This window comes from Populus trichocarpa, chromosome 8 (assembly GCF_000002775.5).
Source record: "Populus trichocarpa isolate Nisqually-1 chromosome 8, P.trichocarpa_v4.1, whole genome shotgun sequence".
Lineage (NCBI taxonomy): Eukaryota > Viridiplantae > Streptophyta > Magnoliopsida > Malpighiales > Salicaceae > Populus > Populus trichocarpa.
This window is the reverse complement of record NC_037292.2, coordinates 14,179,760-14,204,701: the sequence shown is the minus strand read 5'-3', so window position 1 is coordinate 14,204,701 and position 24,942 is coordinate 14,179,760. Positions and strand designations below refer to the sequence as shown.

The window sequence follows — 24,942 nt, the reverse complement described above, 5'->3', positions numbered from 1 at the left end:
TTAAGAACCTTAATACCCAAAAATATATTATTTACTAAAAACAATTTGCTACCGTGTTAATTCGTTTTATTTTTTTTGGTTATTTTTAATGAAGAAGAAGCGAACTATCAAACATCAACCTGTTTATTTTTATGTTTCAAAAATATTTAAAAAAATTTTTAAAATTTTAATTTTTTTTATTTTAAATTAATATATTTTTATAAACATACTTGAAAATATAATTGCAGATGATTTTCAAAATACTTTTCACTCATAAATATATTAAAATAATATTTTTTTATTTTTTAAAAATTATTTTTGTTATCAGCGTATCAAAATGATCTAAAAACATCAAAAATATATTAATTTAAAACAAAAAAAATAAAAAATTTATATGAGTTAATTTAAATTTATCCTAGTCTAATTAAAAAAATGTCATTTCAAGAATTGTTTTTTTAAAGCAAATTGGATATTTTTCTATATGTTATTTGTTTATATTGAATTTTTTTTTTGTAGTCACTATGTTCAATCTATTTTTATTGGATTTTACCTTAGATTCAATGGCTGTGTAATATTTTTTTATTAATGAAATTTCATTGTTATTAAAAAAAAAAAAGTTTCAATGAGTGTAGTTTCCTCTATTGTTATTAAATTATTTTCATTGAATTGCCCAGATTTTAAATTAAATCCCATGTGTAAAGTGTAGATGTTTTATTTTATATTACATTTGCTTTGGAGAGATTTGAAATGTAAATAAACATTACATTTAGGATTTAATTCAATGAAAAGCCGAATATATAAAATTATTCTTGTTAATTTTTTTTAAATTTGAAATTTACGCAACCACTACTTTATATTAAAATTGTAATTTAATATGAGAGAATAAAGGGAGAAGTTTCAAACTCTTTAACAGTTCAATTAATTAAAATTGTAATTTGCCAGCATTGTTAATGTTTTTTTTTCATAAGGAAAAATTTAAATTGCAAACTAATAAGTTGATATACATGATCAATAAAATAAATTGAAAATTATATTATATGTTCTAGTAAATTCTAACAAATATATTGATTCAAATTTGAGTATTTTCGATTAAAATCAAATATTAAGTTGAAAAGTTGATATAAAAATACCTATCAAAATACTTGATCTCATGTTGTGAGAAATTCTTTTATTTTATTTTAAATTATATAACAATAAATTTTTTTTGTTAGAAAATAAATAATTTAAACTTCATTGAGAAAAATTCTAGTACAATTCCTTATTTTCTTATTAATATATATTTTTAATTTTTTTTTATCAAGGTTCTTAATTTGATAGGAAACAAAAGGAATTATATATATATATATTATTGTTCAATATTAATAAGTAAATTAATATTAAAATCACACATTTCGTATTAATACATAATTATTCATAAAACAATTGATAATGTTACTAAAATGTTTTTTTTAATATTTTAAAAAACAACACAAGTTTTTTTTATTAGACGCACACTTTTCTAATAAAAAAAAATGATTAAAATAAAAAATTGTTAAAAATTAAGCAATTTAAAACAATAAAAAAATATATTTTTTATGAATAAATTCAATTTCTTTATTAACATATAGTGAAGGTATGCTATGTAAAAAAATATTTAATGATTGTCAAATAAGTTTAAAATATATATATTAAAATAATATATGCAATTGAAATCTAAAAAAAAATAGTAAATGTAATAAAATTATATCCAAAATTTATTTAAAAAATTTTAAAACAAAATTTCCAATTTAAATAATCATGTTCAAATTCTTTTTTTATTATTTACGCTAGAGAGAGAGAGAGAGAGAGAGAGAGAGAAGTGAAGATAACGCAGAGAATAAAAAGAGATTGTGTTCTTATTTATCTGATAAAGTAATAAACTCCATTCTCCCCTTCTCTTTATATTTCTCTCTCTAGCATAAATAAAAATACAGTCTCTCTGTCTCACTACTAATAAAAGTCCGTTTTTTTTTTTTTTTCTAGTTTGGAGATGATCTAAGCTTCTCTATTGGATTTGCAATAACACCCACTTTTTTTATTAGTTGTGTAACTATGATTTGTTTTAAGCTTATTTGTTGGGTGTGTGTTTTGATAGTGTCAGTCTCTTGGACTCTTTGAATTTTGTCCATGGTGTCTGTCGAATGATTGAATCTATGGGGATTCTTGAGCAGATGAAATAATAGGATATGGGTATGATTTAATATTTGTGTTTTGCATTTTCTTTCAATCTAATTTGATTTGTCGGTTTTTCATGTTTGGTGATTTGGTTAATTGGGTTCTAATTTGTTTCGTGCTTTTATTAGTGAGTAGTTTTGATTTTGAGTTCGATAAATTGCTGTGATTATTGCATGATCTGGGGATTAAAACAAAAACACACTTTCTTTATCTGGGGATTTTAGTTTAATTTGATTTATGGGTTTTTCTTATAATTAAGTTTTAATTTGTTTCATGCTTTTATTAATAAGTAGTTTTGATTTTGGTTTGATGAATTGCTGGGATTATTTCCTGATCCGGGGGATTAAAAGAAAAGGACACCTGTTTGATCTTGGGGAGTAAAATAAAAAGACACCTGTTTGAATGGGAGGTAGTCAAGCACCATCACAAACCCCAGATCTTTTTAGTAGAGAAGGTAATTGTCCAGTTTTAGAATCTGGGACCTGCGTGAAATAACATATAGTTCTGGTATTGATCTGGGACGCTGGTGAACTTGAGAGCATTTTTTGGGCCTTTTAGGGTTTTGTTTCGTCATGAACTCACGGGGCCCATTGGGAGGGCATCCTTTTCCTGTTTAAAAACGAGATACTCAAGATGAGCAGATTGCCGTGATCTGGAGAGAAACAATGAGAGCGACCTTTGTAGATGAGATGATTGGGCGAAAAGCCTTTTTAGGGCTTCTGCAGCCGCTTTTCACCTTCAACAACAAATGAGTATTGCAAACTTTCCTGTTTTTATTTTTACTGTTCAATCTTCCAGTTCCAAATTCTCATACCCTAACTTGCACTGCTTCTGCATCTAGCATTAGATTTAAGTGGTTTTTTTTTTGCTATAAAAAAACGGTGTGTTTGGTGGTAATACCAATCACAACAGTTTTAGATGACTTTATATCATTCAGTCAAGATGGTTGGCTTGAACCCTAGCTCATCCATGGTGAAATTTGGCTGGTTATTAGGGTGGATTGTGTGGAAGAAACAGCATATTTAGTTAAAATATAATGGTCAACCAAGGTTGCGCTTCTGGCTTTCATAGTCATAACATCTTGATCAATGGCCATTGTAAGAGTAGAAGGATCCATGAAGCAATAACTCTCTTTGCTGAAATGTGCGACCAAATAGACTCTTGATATTTCATTCTTACAGTGCCCATTGATTAAGATGTTATAACATTGTTCTCAAAGGATTTCTTCTCAAAAACTGCACATCATGTGTTGTACAAGATCTCAACGAAATGGTTGATAGCAGATCTCTATGTATTCATCCACAGTAAGCATGCTAATGTATCTGGTATCAGATGGAAAAATTATACTGTGTTTCTGTGAGGAGGTTCTCAAAATGGGAATTTCAATAGAAATATCATTTTCAGCCCAGCAGTGTTGTGGTGGCCTTTCCTCAAAACAGTTAGGCTGCTATAACTCATGTAAGTTATTGTTACCCAATTTTCCACCTTAAGAACAGTACAATCTACTATTTCCTCTTCATATGGTGACATGTCTTGGCTCTAGGTCATGCTGTAGGTTCTACTGTACATATAGTAAAAAGTGATCAGTTATTAGATTATGTAATAAAAGTGGTAAAGGTTTTGTTGTTGTTGGTTGTTTCTGATAAATTTTCATGTTTAAGTACTCTTAAGGGTTTATTTTGGGGACTACTTTTGTCGAACTTGAAAGAAAACAACCTCTGCCAATTCTCTACACTTCTCCTTCGATCTTGATCTCTTGGTCTATAACTTGTTTAAGGTACGAAGATTGATGATTTAATGATGACATCTGATTCTGTTGATTGGGGGTTCCTTTTCTATTTTATTTTAGCCTCTTGAATTCTTTTTGAAGTTTGCTGATTGAGACCATGTTGCTTTACAGAATACAGATTCCCACTTCTGTATCTCAATTACTGTGTCCTGGTGAGATACTTCTCATGTGTGAAGAGATTAAGTCAAGTTCAAGAAGAACCCCTTTCCCCTTGTGATTGTGTGGTCGTCATGTAAATTCTCTCAAGAATTCTTGTCAGTAATTTCATCTTGTCATGTGAATTCGCTTCTCAATAATTCTTCCCTAACTTATTTAATCTCTGATACTGTTCTAGTGCTCTTGATACAAAGAATTGTTTGGGCTGTATTCAGCACCTGTGGTAATCCTATTACTTGGTAAGGATTAAACGAAAACTGCAAAAGGAGAGATTTTTGTGTTGTCATGGATCCAAAACTGACTATAGGAGGTTAACAAGTCAAGATTCAAGAAGGTTTTCTTATCTGTTAAACCTCATGCTGTTCCTTGATTGCTGTCAAATTCGATGCCTTTTTATGCACATGAATCGGTAAATTTCCTGATGACTTAATTGTTTAATTTGGTTTTTGATTTCTAGAATCTGCTTTAGAGCATTATCACACCTTTTCTTTTGTTCTCCTTAAAGGTGGAATATTAGAGAGACATTTATAATCAATTGTGAGCTTTGTTTGGCAGGTCCCGAGAGCTGATATCAACAGCATTAGATCTATGATGCAAATTCTAGTGATCAAGACTGGAGCATCCAGAGCAGAATTAAGTAGAAGGAGTTGACTGAATCTAACAACGTGTATAGGGGTGATAAGGCTAAGGATTTTGCTGAATCAAATTCGTACTCTGTGTAGGCTAAAGTTCCAGCCATTTATGTTGGAAAGATATCCAATAATTAATGTCAATGTTATTGGATTATCATTCAAGTGGTAGTAATAACTGATGTTTTTCTTATCTGTTAGTTATTAGCAGGAGTCTAATTATTTAGGGTTATTTGTAAAACTATATATAGAAGATTAGTAGTTCCAGTAGAAAATGTTGTAATGAAAACCTATTTGTTATTTAGTGTGATTCCAATATTGGAGTGATTTTGTTGAGTGGCATGAGCCTACTTGTTTTTTATTCCTGGAACTCTTTGTTTGCAATAAAACTATCATATTTCTTTCTTTCCTGTCAATTAATTTTCTTTTCTGTACAACTGAGTGTAGAACTGAGTTTACTTTGTTTACATGTGATTGTTTCAATCCATAATGTCTTTGGCGTTAATTGATATCAGAGTATGTTTCGAATCCATTATTCTTTTTATGCTTGGTACTTGCAGTGGACACTCCTATAAACCAGGGATTGCAGGATCATGGTCTTTCCCAACCCAACTTGAACTCTAAACAACAAACACTTCCACTGAATGAACCTACCTTAATGTTTTACCAGTTTCAACAACAAATGGAACTTGTTACTCATACCTTGGGAACTGTTGTTGGTTGTTTGGATGTTACAGAGAAGTGTTACTGGATATAATAGCAGGGGTCGGCTGAGACAGGATTAGTAGGGAGATGTGGGTGGAGGTGAAGACGCTGTTTGGTAATGTGGTAGCGGGTGAGGTTCACCCGCAACCACATATATCAGTGTTTGGTAATAGAAAAAAAAGTGATTTTCCTTGATAGGACCCACCAATTTTCGCTGCCGTGCCACAGGTTTGGAGAAGCAGCATTTTGCTGCTTCTCGTGGTGATTTTCCAATGAACAGTGGAGCCATGCCCTACTTTCGTATTGTTCACTAAAGTGAACAATTTTTTTTTTTTGAAAAACCAGTGTAGTTAATTGATTTCACTCGAACTGTTCACATGAACGTGAACAATAATTTTTTTTTTGTTTTTTTAAAAAATTAGTTTAAGGTGAATTAAATTTACTCGTACTGTAATCTCAATTTTATTCCTGATAATATTTTACCTAATTTTATTGCACACTCAAAAAATCATGAAAACTGTAGTTCTTGTTGAATGAATTTTGTACGTAATGAAATTGTAAATTTTTTTTAAAAAAATTGAGTTTTACTTGAAAACTAATATTTAATATTATTTAATAACACTACATAAATTAGAAGGATATCACATGATGACGTAGCATTTGTGAAATTTGATCGCAATTCCAATTATGTTCTTGCCGGGTCCGATCCAGTTAAAAAAATTTCAGTTTTTATTTTTATTTTAATTGTGTTTTATTCAAAAAATTAGAAGGATATCGCTTGATGACGTAACAAAAAATTCAGTTTTTGTTGTTGCGTGCTTAAGAAACCATGAAAAATATAGTCATTGTTGGATATATTTCGTATGTGATGACATTGCATATAGTTTAATGGAATAATAAAAATTTTTTGATCAATATTATTTATTTCATGATGTAATAATGGTAGTTAAATCTACAATATTTAAATTAAAAATATTTTTTAATTATTTTATAACCTCAATTTGAAAAGCATTTTTTTAACCAAACACATTAAACTACTTTTTGTCTAACCTCAATTTCAACCACAGTTTTAACCAAACATATATTTTTCCAAACCAACCTCAATTAAAAGTACTTTTTATAAAACAACTTTTTTAAAACCACAACCACAACAGCAACCGCAATACCAAACACACTCGAAGAGGAAATGAGAGAACATTTGGGTGGAGGTAGAAACAGGGAAAATGAGAAGGTTATGAATAAACTCACTAATCAAATGAAAGTAGAAGTATCTAATTTTAATGGGAAGTTTGATCCCGATGTTTTTCATGATTGGTTGGTGTCTCTAGAGGACTACTTTGAATAGTTTTCAGTGCCTTAAAATAGGAGGGCTAGATTTATTAAACTAAAGTTAAAAGGGGCTGCTCGTTCATGGCGGGGAAGTGTGGAAAAACTACTAAGGCTTATAAGCCAACCATCCATACAAGACTAGGCAGAAATAAAAGCTTGTTTGGAGATAAAATATTTGCTAGTTAATTATGAATAGATGGTGTATCAAGATATGCTTCGTTGGACTCCAGGGATGAGCATGCTAGTTGATCAATACACTGAAAAGTTCCATAATCTAATAGTGAGGAGTCGGATTATAGAAACTGATCAACAAATCTTTGCTTGTTATTTAAAAGGTTTATGAGGGGAGATAAAAAAGGACATGTTCACTGCCAGACTATTCACAGTGGATGAAGCCTATTAACTAGCTTTGCAATAAGAAAAGCAACAAGCACTCCAAAGAAACAAAGCAATGAGAGATTGACATGGAATGAGTCTACCATCACCAATGCAAAACAATATAAAAAGCAACATAAACACTGTTAAAATTGCAGTCTTTTATGGAGATCAAAATAAAAAAAATATGGGTTTTGTAGGACTATAATGTTATAAGTGCAAGGGATATGGGTATTTTGCAAAAGTGTGCCCTACAACGGAGAAAAAAGATTATGCATGCCTCTGAATTGAATCTTGAAGTAGCAGTAGAATTATCAAATAGAGATCAAGACACCGTGGAAGAAGATATTGAAGAGATTGAAGAGGAAGGAGCGCAGGCTATTAATCTACCTATTTATATGGTTCACAAGATGCTATCTAGTCGGACTAATTCCATGACACAAGTGGAAGATGATTGGAAGAGGATTGGCATCTTTCACACTAGAGTTTCACACAAAGGTAAGACACTTAATGTAATTATTGACAATGACATTAGATTTAATGTCATCTCTACTGAAGCAATGGAGAACATGAAATTACAAAAAGAGAAGCATTAAGCCCCCATACAATGTTAGTTGGATCACTAAAAAACATCCTATTATGGTCCAACATCGCTGTTTGATACCATTTTCTTTGGGCAACCATTTTGAAGATGAAGTTTGGTGTGATGTACTCCTCATAAAAGTATGTCATTTACTCTAGGGCCAACCATGGCTATTTGACAGAAAGATGAATTATAATAGGCATGGAAATACTTATTCCTTAACATGCAAAAAGGAAAAGTTAATTTCAAAACCTCTTCCTATTAAAGAGTTTCAATAGAATTCAACCATGATACTATCACTTCAAGGGTTTCAAAGAACACTACTTGAGAATCCAGTTGTGTTCATGCTGGTTTGTAAGGCTATAGATAAGAAAAGGCAACCAACAATTGAAGTTTTGCCAGCAACGCTTCAACATTTACTACAATAGTTTGAAAATGTTTTCCCAAAAAAATCCCTTTCCAACTACCACCTCTACATGGTATACAACATTCAATTGATTTGGTTCCAAGTTCTTCATTTCCAAAACTTCCACATTATCGAATGAGCCCCACAGAACACAAAGTGTTACAACGAAAAGTATATGAGCTTGTAAACAAAGGGTTCATCAGATAAAGCTTAAGTCCCTATGCTAAACCAACCCTCCTCATGCTAAAAAAGATAGGAGTTGGAGGATGTGCATTCATAGTAAGGTAGTGAATAAGATCACAATCAAGTATTGTTTTCCAATTCCACGGCTGAACTACAAGCTTGATTAGTTAGGGGGTGCCAAAATCTTCTCTAAACTAGATCTAAGGAGTGGTTACCATCAAATTCATATATGATTTGGAGATGAATGGAAAACATCTTTCAAGATGAAAGACGGATTGTACGAGTGACTGGTAACGCCCTTTGGTTTAATAAATGCACCAAACACGTTCATGTGAGTAATGATTCAGACATCGAAGCCTTTTCTAGGCAAGTGTGTTATCATGTTTTTAGATGACATATTTGTTTCAAGTCAAAATATGGAAGAACATCTAGAACTTTTGGAGCAGATTTTGCAAGTCTTGCGATAAGAGAAATTCTATGCAAATCTCAGCAAATGCTCTTTTTTTCTATCCAAGGTGAATTTTTTAGGATTTATTAAATCTCAACAAGTAGTCGAAGCTGATCCAGAGAAGGTTCGAGCAATTCTGGAGTGGCTAGAATCACAATCTTTTTTTAAGGTCAGAAGTTTTCATGGTTTAGCCACCTTTTATCATCAATTTTTTCAAGCTTTTAACACCATCATGGCTCCAATCACAGTGTCTGAAAGAAAAAGTTTTTAAGTGGTCTCTCCCTACAACAAAGGCCTTTCATATTATCAAACAAAAGATGGCATAAACTCTTGTTCTTAAACTTCTAAACTTCTTTCATGTTTTTGAAATTTCTTGTGATGCATCCTATATAGGCATTAAAGGTGTATTGAGCCGAGTAGGACATCCCATTATGTATTACAATAAAAAGTTAAATGATACCAAGAAGAAATATTTAAAATATGATTTATAATCTATGCTCTTGAAGCACTGAAGGCTTTACCTCATACATCGAGAATTCATTTTATTCACAGATCATAACTCGTTAATGTATTTGAATTCTCAAAACAAGTTAAGTAGTAAGCATGCTCGATGGATTAGTTATCTGCAACAATTCAATTTTTTCATCAAGCACAAAACTAGCCATGAGAAGAAAGTGGCATATGCATTTAGTCGCAGACCCTATCCATTAACCATTCTCTTAATAAATCCGTAAGGTTTTACTTTACTAAAAGACTGATATAGTACATGTTCAGATTTTCAAAAGACATGGAGTTCCTTACACAACAATCATTCTATTCCAGTAACAGATTATGCCATTATAGTTGGTTACTTGACTAAAGGTGGGTATATTTGTATTCCTAGTGGTTTATTTCAGGAGTTTATTATTCAAGAATTACATAGGGGGAATAGTAGGTCATTTTAGGCAAAACAAAACATTATCTTTGGTTGTTGATCGTCTTTTCAGTCAAATATGAGAAAATATATCAACACCATTGTGAGTAGGTATATAATTTATCAATTGAACAAGGGTAGCAAACACAATATTGGTCTTTAACTCCCTTACCTATTCCATAGAGGTTGTGGCTTAAATTGAGCATGGATTTTGTATTGGGACTTTCAAGAACAGTTTGGGGGCAATGATTCTATCATGGTGGTGGTGGATTAATTTTCCAAAATGAATTATTTTATTCCTTGCAAAAATAATTTTAATGCTTCCCATATTGCTTCTATATTTTTAAAAGAAATTGTGTGACTCATAACCTTCAACTTTCTATTGTTTCTGACAGAGATGTCAAATTTGTCAGTTACTTTTGGAAGACACTATAGGCTAAATTATACACTAAACTTATTTTCTCTAGTGCCTTCTACCCACAGATCGATAGTCAAACCGAAGTCACCAACACGAGTCTTGACAATCTGCTCAAATATTTAACTAATGATTATGGTGAAAGTTGGGACTTAATTATGCCCCAACCTGAATTTACATTCAACAACACTATCAACAGAACAATATCATGTACGCTATTTGAATTGATGTATGGTTTACATCCCAAGGTACTTACAGATGTTACTTCCTTACCTCTACCTCATAAGGTTAATGAGGTAGGACTGAATTTTACAGCGTTTATGTTTTCTTTACATGAGAATGTTAAGTGTAAGATGGAAGAACAAATTGCTAAGTATATTGCTCAGGCAAACCATCACAGAAAGGATATACAATTTGAAGAAGGTGATCTAGTGTTAATAGGATTAAGACTTGAGAGGTTTCCCACTGAAATATATAACAAGTTACATGCTAGAAGGGATGGTCCATTCAAGATTCTCAAGAAATTAGAAACTAATTCTTATTTGGTTGATTTACCAACAGAATTTTAATTTAGTCCAATTTCAATGTGGAAGATCTCACAACTTATCATGGTTTTACCTATGTTTATGAACTAAAGGATCCTCCTTCAATTATTCCTTAGATTTCATCCACTCTTGAAATTGTAGATTCTATATTGGCACATTAGTATGTACCTACTAAGAGGGGGGGTTATATCAAGTTTTTGGTACAATGTGCATCCAAACCCTATTCGAAGGTAGTATAGTTACATGAAGGTGAAGTTTATCGTCTTAATCCTAAATTGCTTCAAGATTATATTCAACATTACTTGCTTAAGGCAAGTTGTTTGGGGAGTGGAGAAATTGATGCAAATTCTGGTGATCAAGATAGGAGCACCTGAAGCAGAAGGAATTGACTGAATCTAACAATATGAATAGGGGTGATAAAGCTAAGGCTTTTGATGAATCAGATTCCAGTGGATTGAAGTACTCTGTGTAGGCTAAAGTTCTAGCCATTTATGTTGGAAAGATAGGGCAGTTGATATCCAATAATTGATGTCAATCTTATTGGATTATCATCCAAGTGGCAGTAATAACTGATGTTGTCCTTATCTGCTAATTATTAGCAGTCAGGAGTCTAATTATTTAGTAAGTGTTATTCGTAAAACCAAATATAGAAGATTAGCAGTTCCAGTAGGATATGTTGTAATAAAAACCTATTTGTTATTTGGTGTGATTCTAATATGGGAGTGATTCCTTTTAGTGGTGTGAGACTAGTTTCTTATTCCCTGTAATTCTTTGTTTACAATAAAACTATTAGATTTCTTTCTTTCTTGTCATTAATTTTCTTTTTTGTATAGTTGAGTTTATTTTATTTACACGTAATTGTTCCAATCCATAATGTCTTTAGCATTAACCTTGCTAAGTCTAATTTGGCAACAATGGGTAAATCAGCTGGAAAACACTCTGGCAATGCGGTTCAAATACAAGTTCTTTGGTATGTTTTATGCTTCAAAGTTCAAAAATTGTTCACAGCATGACTAGAAATTCTAGATTCTGCTTCTCTCTCTTTCTGTCATTTTTCCTTCCGGGGGGGATTTTCATAAAGATAAAATCATGACATGAGAGTGAACTCTGAAATAAATAAAAAATGATGGACATAGGCTTTTTAATCAACTGAAGTTAGCTTGTCATTATATGGTCTCTTACACACACAAATAAACATGAACGGTTTTGAAGGTATGAACCTAGGAGAGGGTCGACCATATTGAAGGCTGGACAAAATACGAATTTCCTATGACGAAATGCATGAATTGTGACAATGTTAGAGTATTAGATCACGCTGGAACCAAAACAAAACCAATGTTTGTGCTAATGACAAGACTTCTGCATATGTGATTAAAGAAATTAAATGAAAATATGTTAGAAAAATGTTATGTATAGAATTGTATTGTCATTTGAACCTTAAAAGCATGTGGAAGTTGAAACTGAAATCACTCCATGTTAATGCCTTGAATTTGTGTGTGTAATGGATGAACTTGTTTATTTAAGAATCAAATGGTTATATGTATGAACATGACATGTTATTAGGAATATTATTGTGTCAGACTTGATGGAATGCATGCAAAAGATTAAAGGAAAGAGGCAAATATGCTTCAAGCTAAAAATAGGCAAATATCCTTAGATTGACGTGAAATAGTATGTAGAACTTGTTACATGTTATTGAATTGCTACTAATGGTGTTGATGAACTTTGGATAATACCATGGAGAACTTAAAGTGATGATTAAGGGATTCTTTGGAAGGAGATGTATTTTGAGAATTGGCTATGCATTGTTGATGGTTTTGTGATAAAACTTTGAATGTGATTGATTTCTGTATATGTTCAAACTCGGTTAGGGGTGAGTTATAAAGGGGGGGAACTAACGTAAACCTTATGCTTAGTCGAGGGAAAGAGTAAAATCAGAAATGACTTCATTGCCACTTTTGATTTCTGAATCGACAACGACATATGTTGTGTTGATGATTTCTAGATCAGCAACAACTCAATTTTATCAATGATTTTTGAGTTAGTAGTAGCCTGTGTGCGCTGACGGATTCATCGTCAATCGTAGATGTGTGTTATGTTGATGATTCTGGATCAGCAACAACTCAGTTTTCATAAACGATTTTTGAGTCAGTAGTAGCCGGTGCACGCTGATGATTTTAGCGTCAGCTGTAGACATGTGTAGTGTTGACAATTTCTAGGTCAGCAATGACTCATTTTTCATTAATGATTTTTGAGTTAGCAATAGCATATATGCACTGGCAATTTCTGCCAAAATCTGTGTCACCAGCAAATCAGTTTTCATTGTCGAATCCTCTATGGCTAGCGAATCAATTTCCGCTACCGAATTCTGTGTGCCCAATGAATCAGTTTTTGCTGCTGAATTTCGCTATTGTATTCTGAGTCACCAATAAATCAGTTTTCACTATCGAATCCCGTGTCGCTAGCGAATTAGTTTTCGTTGCCAAATTTCGCTTTCGAATTCTGTGTCTCCTGCGAATCAGTTTTCGATGTCGAATCCTGTGTCACCAACGAATCAGTTTTGCTGCCGATTTTCTACAATAGATTTCCATGTCAGAAATGACTTAAATGCTTGTAATGATTTCACGGTATAATTATGTAATATGTGGAACACTTGAATGCGAACATGTGTATTTTTGGAATATGTATGGTGACGAGTTATAAGATTTCCAAATACAAATATGTTGACTTGTGATCATTAATGTGTTAGGTGGTGCTACCGGGATTGGACCTACGACCGGACAATGATATCCCATGGGAGGAGCAGGTTGGTGGTTTCCACCTTTTTCTTGTATAATGTTAATGTTATGAAATGATTTAGTTGTGGATGATATGTTATTGAGTTGTCGATGAATGTTAAAGTGATTATGAAATGTTGATTGATTTGTTGATGAATGTTAAATCGACTATGAAATGTTGATTGAGTTGTTGAAGATTGTCAAAACGACAATAAAATATTGATTGAGTTGTTGACGAATGTTAAACTGACTATGAAATGTTGATTGAGTTGTTGACGAATGTTAAACCGACTATAAAATATTGATTGAGTTGTCGATGAATGTTAAACCAACTATGAAATGTTGATTGAGTTGTTGACGAATGTCAAAACGACTATGAAATGTTGATGGAGTTGTTGACAAATGTCAAAATAACTATGTCATCCGAGATGGATGGCTGGATTATGTTTGATGAGTTGCTTCAGCTAATGGCATCCTAAATTGATGGCCGGGTTGCGTTGATGATTAGTTTCGGCTAATGGCATTCTACATGGATGGCCAGGTTGCGTTGATGATTAGTCTTGGATAATGGCATCATAGAGGGATGGCTGAGTTGAATATGATAATTAGCTTTGGCTAATGACATCCTAAATGGATGACCGAGTTGATTATGATGATTGGCTTCAGCTAATGATATTCGTAAGAGATGATGGGTTTGATTTTGTGATTAGTTTTGGTTAATGGAATCCAAGATGGATGACCGAGTTTGGATGTTACAATTAGTTACGGCTAAAAACATCCAAAGTGGATGACCGAGTTAAAGTGAAGTAATTAATCCTAACCGATGTTTAAACTTCAGCCCCATAACTCCTATAGAGAAGTTGGAGCATATGAGTGAGAATAATACACTTAACGAAATAATAAGGATTGCACAATGCATATGAGAAGTAAAAGAAGGAATGTATCCATTTTAAGTTAATAACAAAAAGTAACGATAATGTTCCTCTAGTTGTTTATTATCATGTTTAAATTAATTAAAATTCTTGTATCCATGTTGTTTTTGTAATAGGGACATCACACAATCAAGGTGCGTAGGAAAGCTCGTTTCATGGGTTCACGTACTTTGAAAAGTGCTATGTAATAGTATGTTTTAGGTATTATGTATTTGATAAAAAAAAATGAACTAGTTGAATATTTGACATTCGGTATTTTTGTAAGGACTTGTATCAAAATTTGTAATGAAATACGGATGCGAAAGTACGATCTTGTATACATGAGGTGGTGATTGTATGTAGTGATATTCTCTTTTATGAGAATATTGTATTCGAAAATCATATGAGTATTGCACTATACTAAAAGATGAATTCTGTTATGATAAACCCTAAATATCGTTGCGAGAACATGTATTGTCACTTTTTATGGGATTTTGATTTACCCGATGTGGGTTGTTCCTTGCTAATGATTGGAATGCATTTATAAATTCACAGAATGATTTTGGTTTTGAAGAAGCCGGGTTGTTACAATTATCATCTACAACTTTATGCATGTTGCTAGTATTAGAAGTTGACTCAACCATCCTTTCTACTATGGTATTGTGAGGAACATATGGTTCTCTATGTGCATACCAATACAAGTATTTCTCCATGAACCTTTTTTGTAGAAGATGCATTGCTACAACATCTAGATCGATAAACTTTTTATTTTTATACCTCTTGTATGGACATCTAATACCGTCTCCACTAATATTTCTTGGATTAGATATTGCTTAATTAATAAAACCCTGAACCTCATTATAATAATTCACCCTCCGTAACCCTTGGGGTGAATCTTGATACTTCCATGAACGATCATCCATTACTTCTATCAAACCTATATAAAATAATGATGACAACATGTATTAATTAACTACGTTAACTAAATAAATTTGCAAATATATTGGTTTAGCTCAAGCTCATTCAATCTATTTTAATAATTCTCTTAATTCATTATCAATTATCAACATAAATTCAAATGTGTACACATTTACCAGAAATTACAACTCGACAATAAAATTGACATATATAAAATAGACCTATTAAATAAGCCATTATTTATTTCATCATAAAACACCTGAGTAAAAAATTCGACATAAGTTTCATCAATTTACAAACAAATATAATTTCACAAAATGTAAAACAAACCTTAACATATACAAATCATAAATTCATACAACAAATTTGTTTGAAAAAAAACTATAAAATAAGTAAACTCCTAATCAAAATACATATACTATAAAAATATGCAAAAAAAATTAATATTTTAAAATTATGTTCAAATAAAAAATGAATAGATTTGCTTACTTAAGGTGGAGAATCCTTAATAAAATTTGAATCAGAACACGAATGCTGACAAACTGAGTATTGTGGTGGCCAGATTTGTTGTGAGAGGTTGAATTGTGTTGAGATTGAAGGGGATGACTGTTTACAGAAAAAATGCATAAAGAAGAAGGAGAAATGAGGGAGGGGTAGAGGAGGGTCGAATGCCAGGATATAAATTAAATATTACCGACAAAATGATCGATGAAATAATTCTGATGGTAACGCTGTCAACAATTATGTTGGTAGAAATGTAACGTCACCATACGATTTTCCTTCTTGAATCCCACTATAATACCCTCTGTAATGTCGCCGGTATATACAAACAAAAGTTTTCCGTTGGCATATTCACGGATGAGTTTTACTGTCGGGTTAATTTTGTTTGTAACATCGTTTGTAAAACTTACATGTCATCATACTGTTTGATTTTTTTTATTCCATAGTTTCACTGCGATTACCTTTGTATATACCGTGAGAATATTTATGTCGGTGTTTACTGACAGATTTAATGATGAAAAATTCAGTCAACAAATATTACCATAATATACCCACAAAAAAATTACATTAATATTTCTATTTATATTTGCTAAATTTCTAATAGTGATCCATCTCTTAATATTTACCGTAAGCAGCAAGTTTGATGGCGTCACCGTAAAGTGAAGGCTGAGGATCTTCGAAAACTAAGAGGCCAAGAGGGTCGGTGGGAAATCGGAATCTCCTTCCAGAATTTTTCCGCTAACAACTCGTGCCTACCATTCATATAGTTTGGTAGTAGGTTGTGTTTGTTGATGCATCGAGTAAAAACGACGACGCCTGCTTGGAATTTGAAGTGTAGGTAGGCTGTCAACATCGCCGTGGTCACAACTCCATGCTTCCATGTAATTACAGATATAGGGTCGGTGGGGAAAAAAAAAGTCCTCGCAGTCTTTCACCGTTACCGTTGGTTATTTTTGCAGTTAAAAGTAATTTTTATTTTGAAATAATATTTTTTTTATTTTTTAAAATTTATTTTAAATATCAGTATATTATAATTATACAAAATACTAAAAATAATTAAAAAAATAAATTAAAAAAAAAACAGATTAAAACTCCCTTTAAAAATTCCACGATATAGAAACCTCTTGGACCAGCGTAGGTGGAGTGAATTGCGCCGCATGGTTTGGTAACTAACTAGCTATTTTACCGTATACAAGCTTTTTTAATGTATTTTCTCACAAGAAAAATTCAATATATAAATTAAAAAAATTTATATAAGGATTTAATTTAATAAATCAAGAAATATATAAATAAATAAATAATTTTTTTTAATGATAATTAAAAAAACTGAAAAAATTAAAAAACATATATAAATCAAGATATTTAATCTCGCAACTTGAGATATTTATCTAATTGTATTTACTAAATTTATTTATTAAAATTATTTTTTTATTTGATTAAATGGTAATAAAAATAGACACACATAAAATTTACTAAATAAAAAAAAGAAAAAAAAGTATAATGTAATATTAGAAATATTATATTTTAAAAAAATATTATCTATTTTTAAAAATAGAGTATATAAAAAGATAATTATTTAGAAATCGTAAAAACTAAAAATTAAAAATCAAAAGAATTAAGTCAGAAATTGAAATAGCAAAAACAAAAAGAGCTAACTTGTAATTATTTAGGTAGAAAAGAGAGAAAAAAAGGCTCATCAGCGACAAATCATCTTATAGACATGCATCGCACTAGAAAAAAAAGGACACAACAATGCTTCCAACGATACGATTATAAAGCAGATTTGACCATCGGAAAGCACCGCATGCACCAACAATTTTTTAAATTTAAATATTAATTAATCAAGAGAAAAGGATCAAAATGTCCATAATGGTTATGAAATTAACAAAAAAAAAAAAACTATTCGAAAGAAATAAAAATCTCCTGAGCAGTTGTCTTATTTTTTTTTTTTAGTTTTTTTTTAGTTTAACGTGGGTGTCCGGGCCAGCTTGCACGCACCTCGACTAATCCCACGGGCCCTGAAGTTAACGACCATGTAAGCCTCCAGTGGCCATCATATGAGCAATCACAAGGCTCGAACCTGAGACCACAGAGGGAGCAAATCTCTTGGTCCCAAGCTCTTACCACTGGGCCACCACCTAGATAGTTAGTTGTCTCATTTTTTCTTGACCCAAGGGTAAAAATCTCCTTGCACTACATTTAAAATAATAAAAAGACAAAAATATCCTTATCAACAATTTTAATTTTTCTTTTAAATTCAAGAGTAATATAATTATCTTACTATTTCGAAAACGTGAAAAAGATATATATACCACTGGACACCACTTTAATCACCAATTTGTCATGGAAAAACACCAAATTACTCCCGCAACCCGAACATCTCATTTTTTCTTGGAGGGAAAAGAAAAACAAATAATTTCAATGGTGTAGAGCATTTTCCCACGTGTTTTAGGAGCATACACCTTAATTTTGCATGCAATACACTATAATTTAATCCAGCTCCCAGCTTCTGTCAGTGCTTGAGGTAGAAAAAGAGAGCTGAAAACCCTGAGATAGAAAGAACCTTATCTCCAATAATTTTTATGGAGTCCAAAGCTTCTCTTGGTGTCGTCAAAGAGACCAAAACCTATTTTCCGCCACTCATAGGACGCCCCTATCTGCTTGGGAAAAGCCAAGAGACCTTTTTGTTTTGATCATTAAAGCCTTTAGTTTAATGTTACACTAATATATACTTCTGCACCATACACAGTTCCCCCTCTCCCTTCCCTCTCTCTGCTAAGGCAACTAATTCTGTCTGCTGCACAACCCACATTCCAGTCTCTCTTCCAGCCATTTTCAGGCAGTTCCCAGGTAATTAAGAACCTTGTTTACTTCTCTGCCAACTCTTTTTATGGGTTTCCTTGACAATGGTAGCTTTGTATGATGACCTAAATTAGACTTTGGATGGTAGGCAAAGAGCATATATCTGGCACGTTTTCCTCATATCTACCAAGTTCTTGATATTTGAGACAATGAAAGCAACCTTAGGTTCTGTTACTAAACTTCTTACAAGTTTGAGTGTATCATTCATAGTTTGATCAATCTTGAGATTAATTTTTGAGAGAGTTTCATCTTCTAAAACCTGTTTTCCATTTCAAAGCTGTCATGATGGTCTTAGATTCCTGCGCTACAGTAAAATCTTGGCTAGATTGCTACCAGCAAGCATGAGGTTCGTGGGGGTTCTTTTGGTCATTTAAAGAATAGAGCCCTTTATGAACTTTATGCCACTGAATGATCTGGTCCACACATGAGGAATGGTATTGGTAAGAGAATAAGCCAACCTATTAACCAGTGGACTATCACTATGGCCATCCAATACGAAGTTCCCTACTTTAGATTTCTCTTTCCTTTTGGAGGGGAAACATTGTTTTATATTGAATTCTTGAAAACTGATCCCCCCCTTCTTTAAATTATGTTGTTTTATAGCTGACTATAGTGACTATATTGCAGCATGCCAGAAATTAAGTGAAGGAACATTTGTTCGACCATTTTGGAAGTGAGAATTGAAATCTTTTAAGTTTTGGCATTTGTTATAACCAAACTGGAAATTTGATAGGAGGGTCCAGAAATAACTCAGATTCATTTTAAAGTTCATCTCTGTAGCTAGAAGAGTAAGTTTGTTTCTTGATCAATTATGAGGTTGATCCACTTTCATCTTTTGGTTTTGACTGTTGCTAATATGATTTGCCTGTCTACAGTAGACATGGTTGGCTAGACTACTGTGTTTATAATTTCCCGTTTGTCAAGTTTTGAAATCTTGGTCAGAATATTTGTTCTAATTTTCCAGGGAGGAATAGGTGAATATGGCACAGATTCTGGCGCCTTCTTCACAATGGCAGATGAGAATAGCAAAGAACTCAGCACCCGCAAGTCCCATGACTGCAAAGATGTGGAGTTCTCTAGTTTTGAAGCAGAACAAGAAAGGAACAGCTAAAAGCTCTGCTAAATTTAGAGTGTTCGCCGTCAAGTCTGAGAACGGCACTATCAATAGGATGGAGGATCTTCTAAATTTAGATCTTACTCCGTACACTAACAATTTCATTGCTGAGTACATCTGGTACTATCGTCTATGCTAATCTAATTTGATCAGTTCGAATAGCTATGATATTGTGTTTTCTGGATTGAGTCTGAGTTCACTTGGAATAGTAAATTTTAAGCTAGTTGCATCAGTAAGGTTATGGCATTGATCTTTCGACATCTCAATGAGTAGACTTGGGATCACTCATGATACTATTCATTTTGATACAGGATTGGAGGATCTGGCATTGATCTTCGTAGCAAGTCAAGGGTAATAAGACGTTGGTGATATTACTTGGTGAAATAAATTGCATGCCTTTTCATTTAAGGATTAGATTTTCTCATGCCCTTTCTTTTTTCGTTGCTATCGGTTGATGTCTACAGACAATTTCAAAGCCTATAGAACATCCATCTGAGCTTCCCAAGTGGAACTATGATGGATCAAGTACTGGACAAGCACCAGGAGAGGATAGCGAGGTCATTCTATAGTAAGATCTCATGAAAAATCTGATAGCATTCTGTATTTCTTTCTATTATCAAGCAATAGTATTGACTTAACACCTTATCCCAGTCCCCAGGCAATTTTCAAGGACCCATTCCGTGGAGGAAACAACATCTTGGTGAGTGTTGTCTAAGAAAAGTAACCAGTTATGGTTCTGAGGAATTGAATTCTTAGGGAAATTAAACGGCATAAATCACTCCATTGACATTGTCTTGTCCATTCTACATAGGTTATGTGTGATACATACACTCCACAAGGTGAGCCCATCCCTACCAACAAACGCCATCGGGCTGCTGAGATTTTCAGCAACAAGAAGGTTGTAGATGAAGTTCCATGGTATGTCTTCTTAAGCTGTCTTGGTTTTACTACCATGCTTGTTTCAACACGTCAGTCTTTAATTTGTTAGTTTTTTTCCTTTCAACAAATCAACATGCGCAGGTTTTGAAGTAGAGTTCATGTACTTTGTGATAAATATGTGGTTAGGATTAGATGTGCTAATCCTCTGTGATCTCTTAACATAGGTTTGGGATAGAGCAAGAGTACACCTTGCTTCAAACAAATGTGAAGTGGCCTTTGGGCTGGCCTGTTGGAGGTTATCCTGGTCCTCAGGTAATAGTCTGCTTGTAAAAAATTCCAGTTTTATTTTTGACATAACCATATAAGACATGGGATTTTAATATACAATGGTGATTTCTGTCTATTTCAGGGTCCTTATTATTGTGGAGCTGGCGCTGATAAATCGTTTGGTCGTGACATATCTGATGCACATTATAAGGCTTGTTTATATGCTGGAATTAATGTTAGCGGCACCAATGGGGAGGTTATGCCAGGCCAGGTTTGCCTCTTGCCTCTTGCCTTTAGCATTTTCATATCATGCACAACTCAATAATGTAGCTAACAGTGTAGCTTTCTTTAATCACTACATGAGTCTTTTGTTGTTATGCAGTGGGAATATCAGGTGGGTCCTAGTGTGGGCATTGATGCTGGAGATCATATCTGGATTTCAAGATACATTCTAGAGGTAATTCACCTTTGTATTAAAAATTTGAACGAAAGAAAGAAACTCTAAGGAGAAAGTTGGTGTATTGAAAGACATCTCTCCCTAAGCTCCAGTCACTTTTCTTATTCTATCAGTCTCCTTGTCAAAGATTTGCCCTTGTTTTCTTCATAAACTTGCCCTCTTCTTCCTTCAATTAGTTTCGTGCTGCACTTTAAGGTATCTATAATTTATCAGACTGGCAAGTTTTGGAATACCCTAAATTGGAGATGGGTAAAACTGAAGATGGTTGGGGGAGGATTTGAGTTTGTTTTAGCATCAAAATGATTTCTTTTTTTCTCATCCTCTGTTCTGACAGAGAATCACTGAACAAGCTGGTGTCGTGCTCTCACTCGATCCAAAACCAATAGAGGTAATACATATTCTCATTTAGCTTTATTATGATTTTCAGAAAACAGTTTATAGTTCTCTTTAATATTATGAATGCATATATTCTCTGTGTTGGTAGGGTGATTGGAATGGTGCTGGATGCCACACCAATTACAGGTAACAGCACTATCATTTTATCTTGAATATTAATGCTTTTATAGTACCAAGGCACACGGAATGTAAGAGAATACTGAGTGATAGATATATTGCTATGTCTGACAGCACAAAGACCATGAGGGAGGAAGGAGGCTATGAAGCAATAAAGAAGGCAATCTTAAATCTGTCACTTCGCCATAAGGAACACATTAGTGCTTACGGTGAAGGAAATGAGAGAAGGTTGACAGGAAAGCATGAAACAGCAAGCATTGACACATTTTCCTGGGTATGCTCTTAAGATATATGAAATTCCAATGAACTGAAAACACATAAATCAGAAGGGAGTTTTTCTTTGCCATAAATTGTTTACAGGTTTTCAATTGTTAATGTGCAGGGAGTGGCTAATCGTGGCTGTTCCATCCGGGTGGGACGTGAAACTGAGAAGCAAGGAAAAGGTACTGAGTGAGCTAATTTTACAAAGACTCTTTTCAAAGTGATTGGTGCGTTAGGTGAATTAGTTTTAAACCTCTAGTCATATTTGGCATCACAACAAGACCAATGGATCATCCATATATATATATATATATATATATATATAGAGCAATTTGGCTTCAATCAATTTAAATGTCTTGTTAATTAGAAATATTTTCACAAAAGCATGAGACTTTACATGGCGTTCCCTTCAAGTAAGAATAAACATTGTCCACAAGTGTTGCAAATCCTGTGATGTTGTGACCATTTTCCTGAAAGCCTTTTGGATAGATTAAAATAAATGTGTTGGAATCGGTAGCTTCCCCAACTATACGAGTTATTTCCTATTTTTTACAATGTTATTGTTCTGCACTTTGGATCTGTCCTGAAATCAACATCTGCATTGTTGATCAATTTCCTGATTTTGCCTTTTATTTTCGTTTTGCTATTAGGTTACTTGGAGGATAGACGTCCAGCCTCAAACATGGACCCTTATGTCGTGACTGCGCTACTGGCTGAGACTACAATTTTGTATGAACCAACACTTGAGGCTGAAGCTCTTGCTGCTCAGAAGCTGTCTATGAATGTCTGATATTTGTTGGTTGAAGATAACCTGAAGAGACTCAGCGAGCACCACTTGGATCTAGTTGGCCTGCGCATGGGAAACTTCTCTCTTTTTTCTTCTGGACAGATCCTTGTAAATAAAGTTCCTGATGAACAAGTATTCATGCCCAAGATTGTAAAATGGCTTCTTAGATTGAAGACATCCCGTGGATGAAAAGGGTCTTCATGATTAGTTTCAAGTAACGAGTAATTTGTTTTGATGCTCAAACCATCGACGTTTTGAACCTTTCCCTGCAGCTAATTGAAAATTATGGGCAGACTTTATCAGGCACTATCAAATTGAGTTCTTGATTTATTTCCTTGGCCTTGTGTGGAATTATCTAATAACATATTTAGATACCATATAGATGATGTTCCAAAAATTTGAGCCTAGGATTGATTAATCTATTGGTTCTAATAACTTCATGCATTCTTCCTAACTAGAAAGATTGATAACTTTATTTGGTGCTTTGTAAGCCAATGTGACTTATAACTAGAACCAGAAAAAAAAAAATTTATGGAAGGTAGGAACTCTTCAATGATTAACTAAATATCTTTTAAAAGAGAAAATACAATAATATTCGAGAGAGATGCTTTGAAAATATGCATGCAATAGAGAATGAAGATTCTGAACCTTTTATTTTGAAGGTCTCATAGTGTATTTATAACCCATGAGTCTTATCATTTTGTGACAAGAAGAGTCTGAAATGTAATTTTACTCTTATAGCATTTAATGAGAAATAAATATCTCTTACATCTATATTAATGTTTGATAAAAATATGATGGGTTCTTGGAGGACTTTTATACACTTAAAAGGTATAGAGAGATTAGGATCCAAGACGTCAAATGTAGTTGAGCCCATGAAGCTTGAGCACTTCCCCAGGCTACAACCAAGGGAGGTGGGTTCGTTCTTTAAGTGATCCCAAGTAAGGCTGGTCATTTTCTTTGGTGTGCCCAAGGGAGAAGACGTCATGCCTAAAAAAGAATGATCATTCCATTGGGCGTGCCTAAAAAAGGATGGTCATTCCCCCAAACATGCCCAAGAGAGGATGCACATTCTTTTGGTCCTCCCATGGGCATGTCCAAGGGAGGATGGTCATTCCCTTCGGCACGCCCAGGGGATGAAGTTAGTCATTCCCTTAGGCATGCCATGGCTTGGCACACTGTTAAACCATACCTCGGATTTGACTGATTGCCAAGCCCACGTACCGAAGTCCACGTACTTTGGACTTGACTGACTGTCAAGTCCAACTATCTTGGATCTAGCATGTGTGCTAGAACCATGTTATCTTGGACTTGATTGTCTTCCAAGTCCAAATACATTGGGTCTGATATATTTGTCAAACCCACATTACTTTTGACTCAGTTGACTACTAAGTACAGGTACCATGGACTTGGCTAACTACCAAGTCCGAATACATTGGATCTAGCATATTTGTCAAACCCACTTTATCCTAAACTTGGTTCCATGCCAAGTCTAAGCACTGTAGACTTGGTTAAATGTCAAGTTCAGGTACTATGAGTCTGACATGTTTGTCAGACCCACATTACGTTGAATTTGGCTGACTGTCAAGTCCATGTATTTTGGATCTAACATGTTTGCTAGACCCACGTTACTTTGGACTTGATTGCTTGTCAAATCAAGGTACCTTGAGTTTGACATATTTATCAGATCCATGTTGCCTTAGACTCGGTTGACTGCCAAGTTCGAGCACCTTAGACTCGGTTGATTGTCAAATCTAGATATCTTGAGCCAAACATATTTGCTAAATCCATTTCATTTAAAAAGATTTTTATTTATAAAAATCTTAATAAAAAAAATTAACTCATAAGATCTATGATTATCAGCTCGCACCTGGCAAGGTGTTTCTTATTTTGCTTCTTTCTGGCTGCCAAATATAATCTAGAAATTGTCCTAATGCTATAATAAATTGTCTTAATTATTTCCCATGCCACCAATTGAACGAATAGGACAGTCCAGAAGAGAGACGGAGAACCATTTACAAGTATCTGCTATAGCATTCAAGCTGGA

General features: G+C 33.4%; 1 protein-coding gene and 1 long non-coding RNA gene across 4 annotated transcripts; both read left to right on the top strand.

Annotated features, from left to right (window-relative positions):
* Positions 1 to 1,799: 1,799 nt before the first annotated feature.
* Positions 1,800 to 5,082, top strand: LOC112328506 (uncharacterized). Of its 2 annotated transcripts, none has more exons than XR_002983452.2 (2): positions 1,800 to 4,526; positions 4,673 to 5,082. It is a non-coding gene; the product is annotated as an uncharacterized LOC112328506 (long non-coding RNA). The 2 variants fall into 2 exon arrangements; XR_002983453.2 differs by having other exon boundaries at positions 4,623 to 5,082.
* Positions 5,083 to 18,326: 13,244 nt separating this feature from the next.
* LOC7469108 (glutamine synthetase leaf isozyme, chloroplastic) lies at positions 18,327 to 23,225 on the top strand. Of its 2 annotated transcripts, none has more exons than XM_006379987.3 (14): positions 18,327 to 18,605; positions 19,582 to 19,851; positions 20,043 to 20,082; positions 20,196 to 20,299; positions 20,383 to 20,431; positions 20,543 to 20,649; positions 20,835 to 20,922; positions 21,020 to 21,148; positions 21,260 to 21,334; positions 21,669 to 21,722; positions 21,819 to 21,856; positions 21,962 to 22,121; positions 22,230 to 22,290; positions 22,759 to 23,225. In XM_006379987.3, exons 2-14 carry the CDS (start codon positions 19,598 to 19,600, stop codon positions 22,896 to 22,898), a joined length of 1,299 nt encoding a protein of 432 aa, XP_006380049.1. In that variant the 5' UTR covers positions 18,327 to 18,605; positions 19,582 to 19,597; the 3' UTR covers positions 22,899 to 23,225. The 2 variants fall into 2 exon arrangements, with proteins under 2 accessions (XP_006380049.1, XP_024463540.1); XM_024607772.2 differs by lacking the exon at positions 18,327 to 18,605 and adding an exon at positions 19,104 to 19,405.
* Positions 23,226 to 24,942: the final 1,717 nt, after the last annotated feature.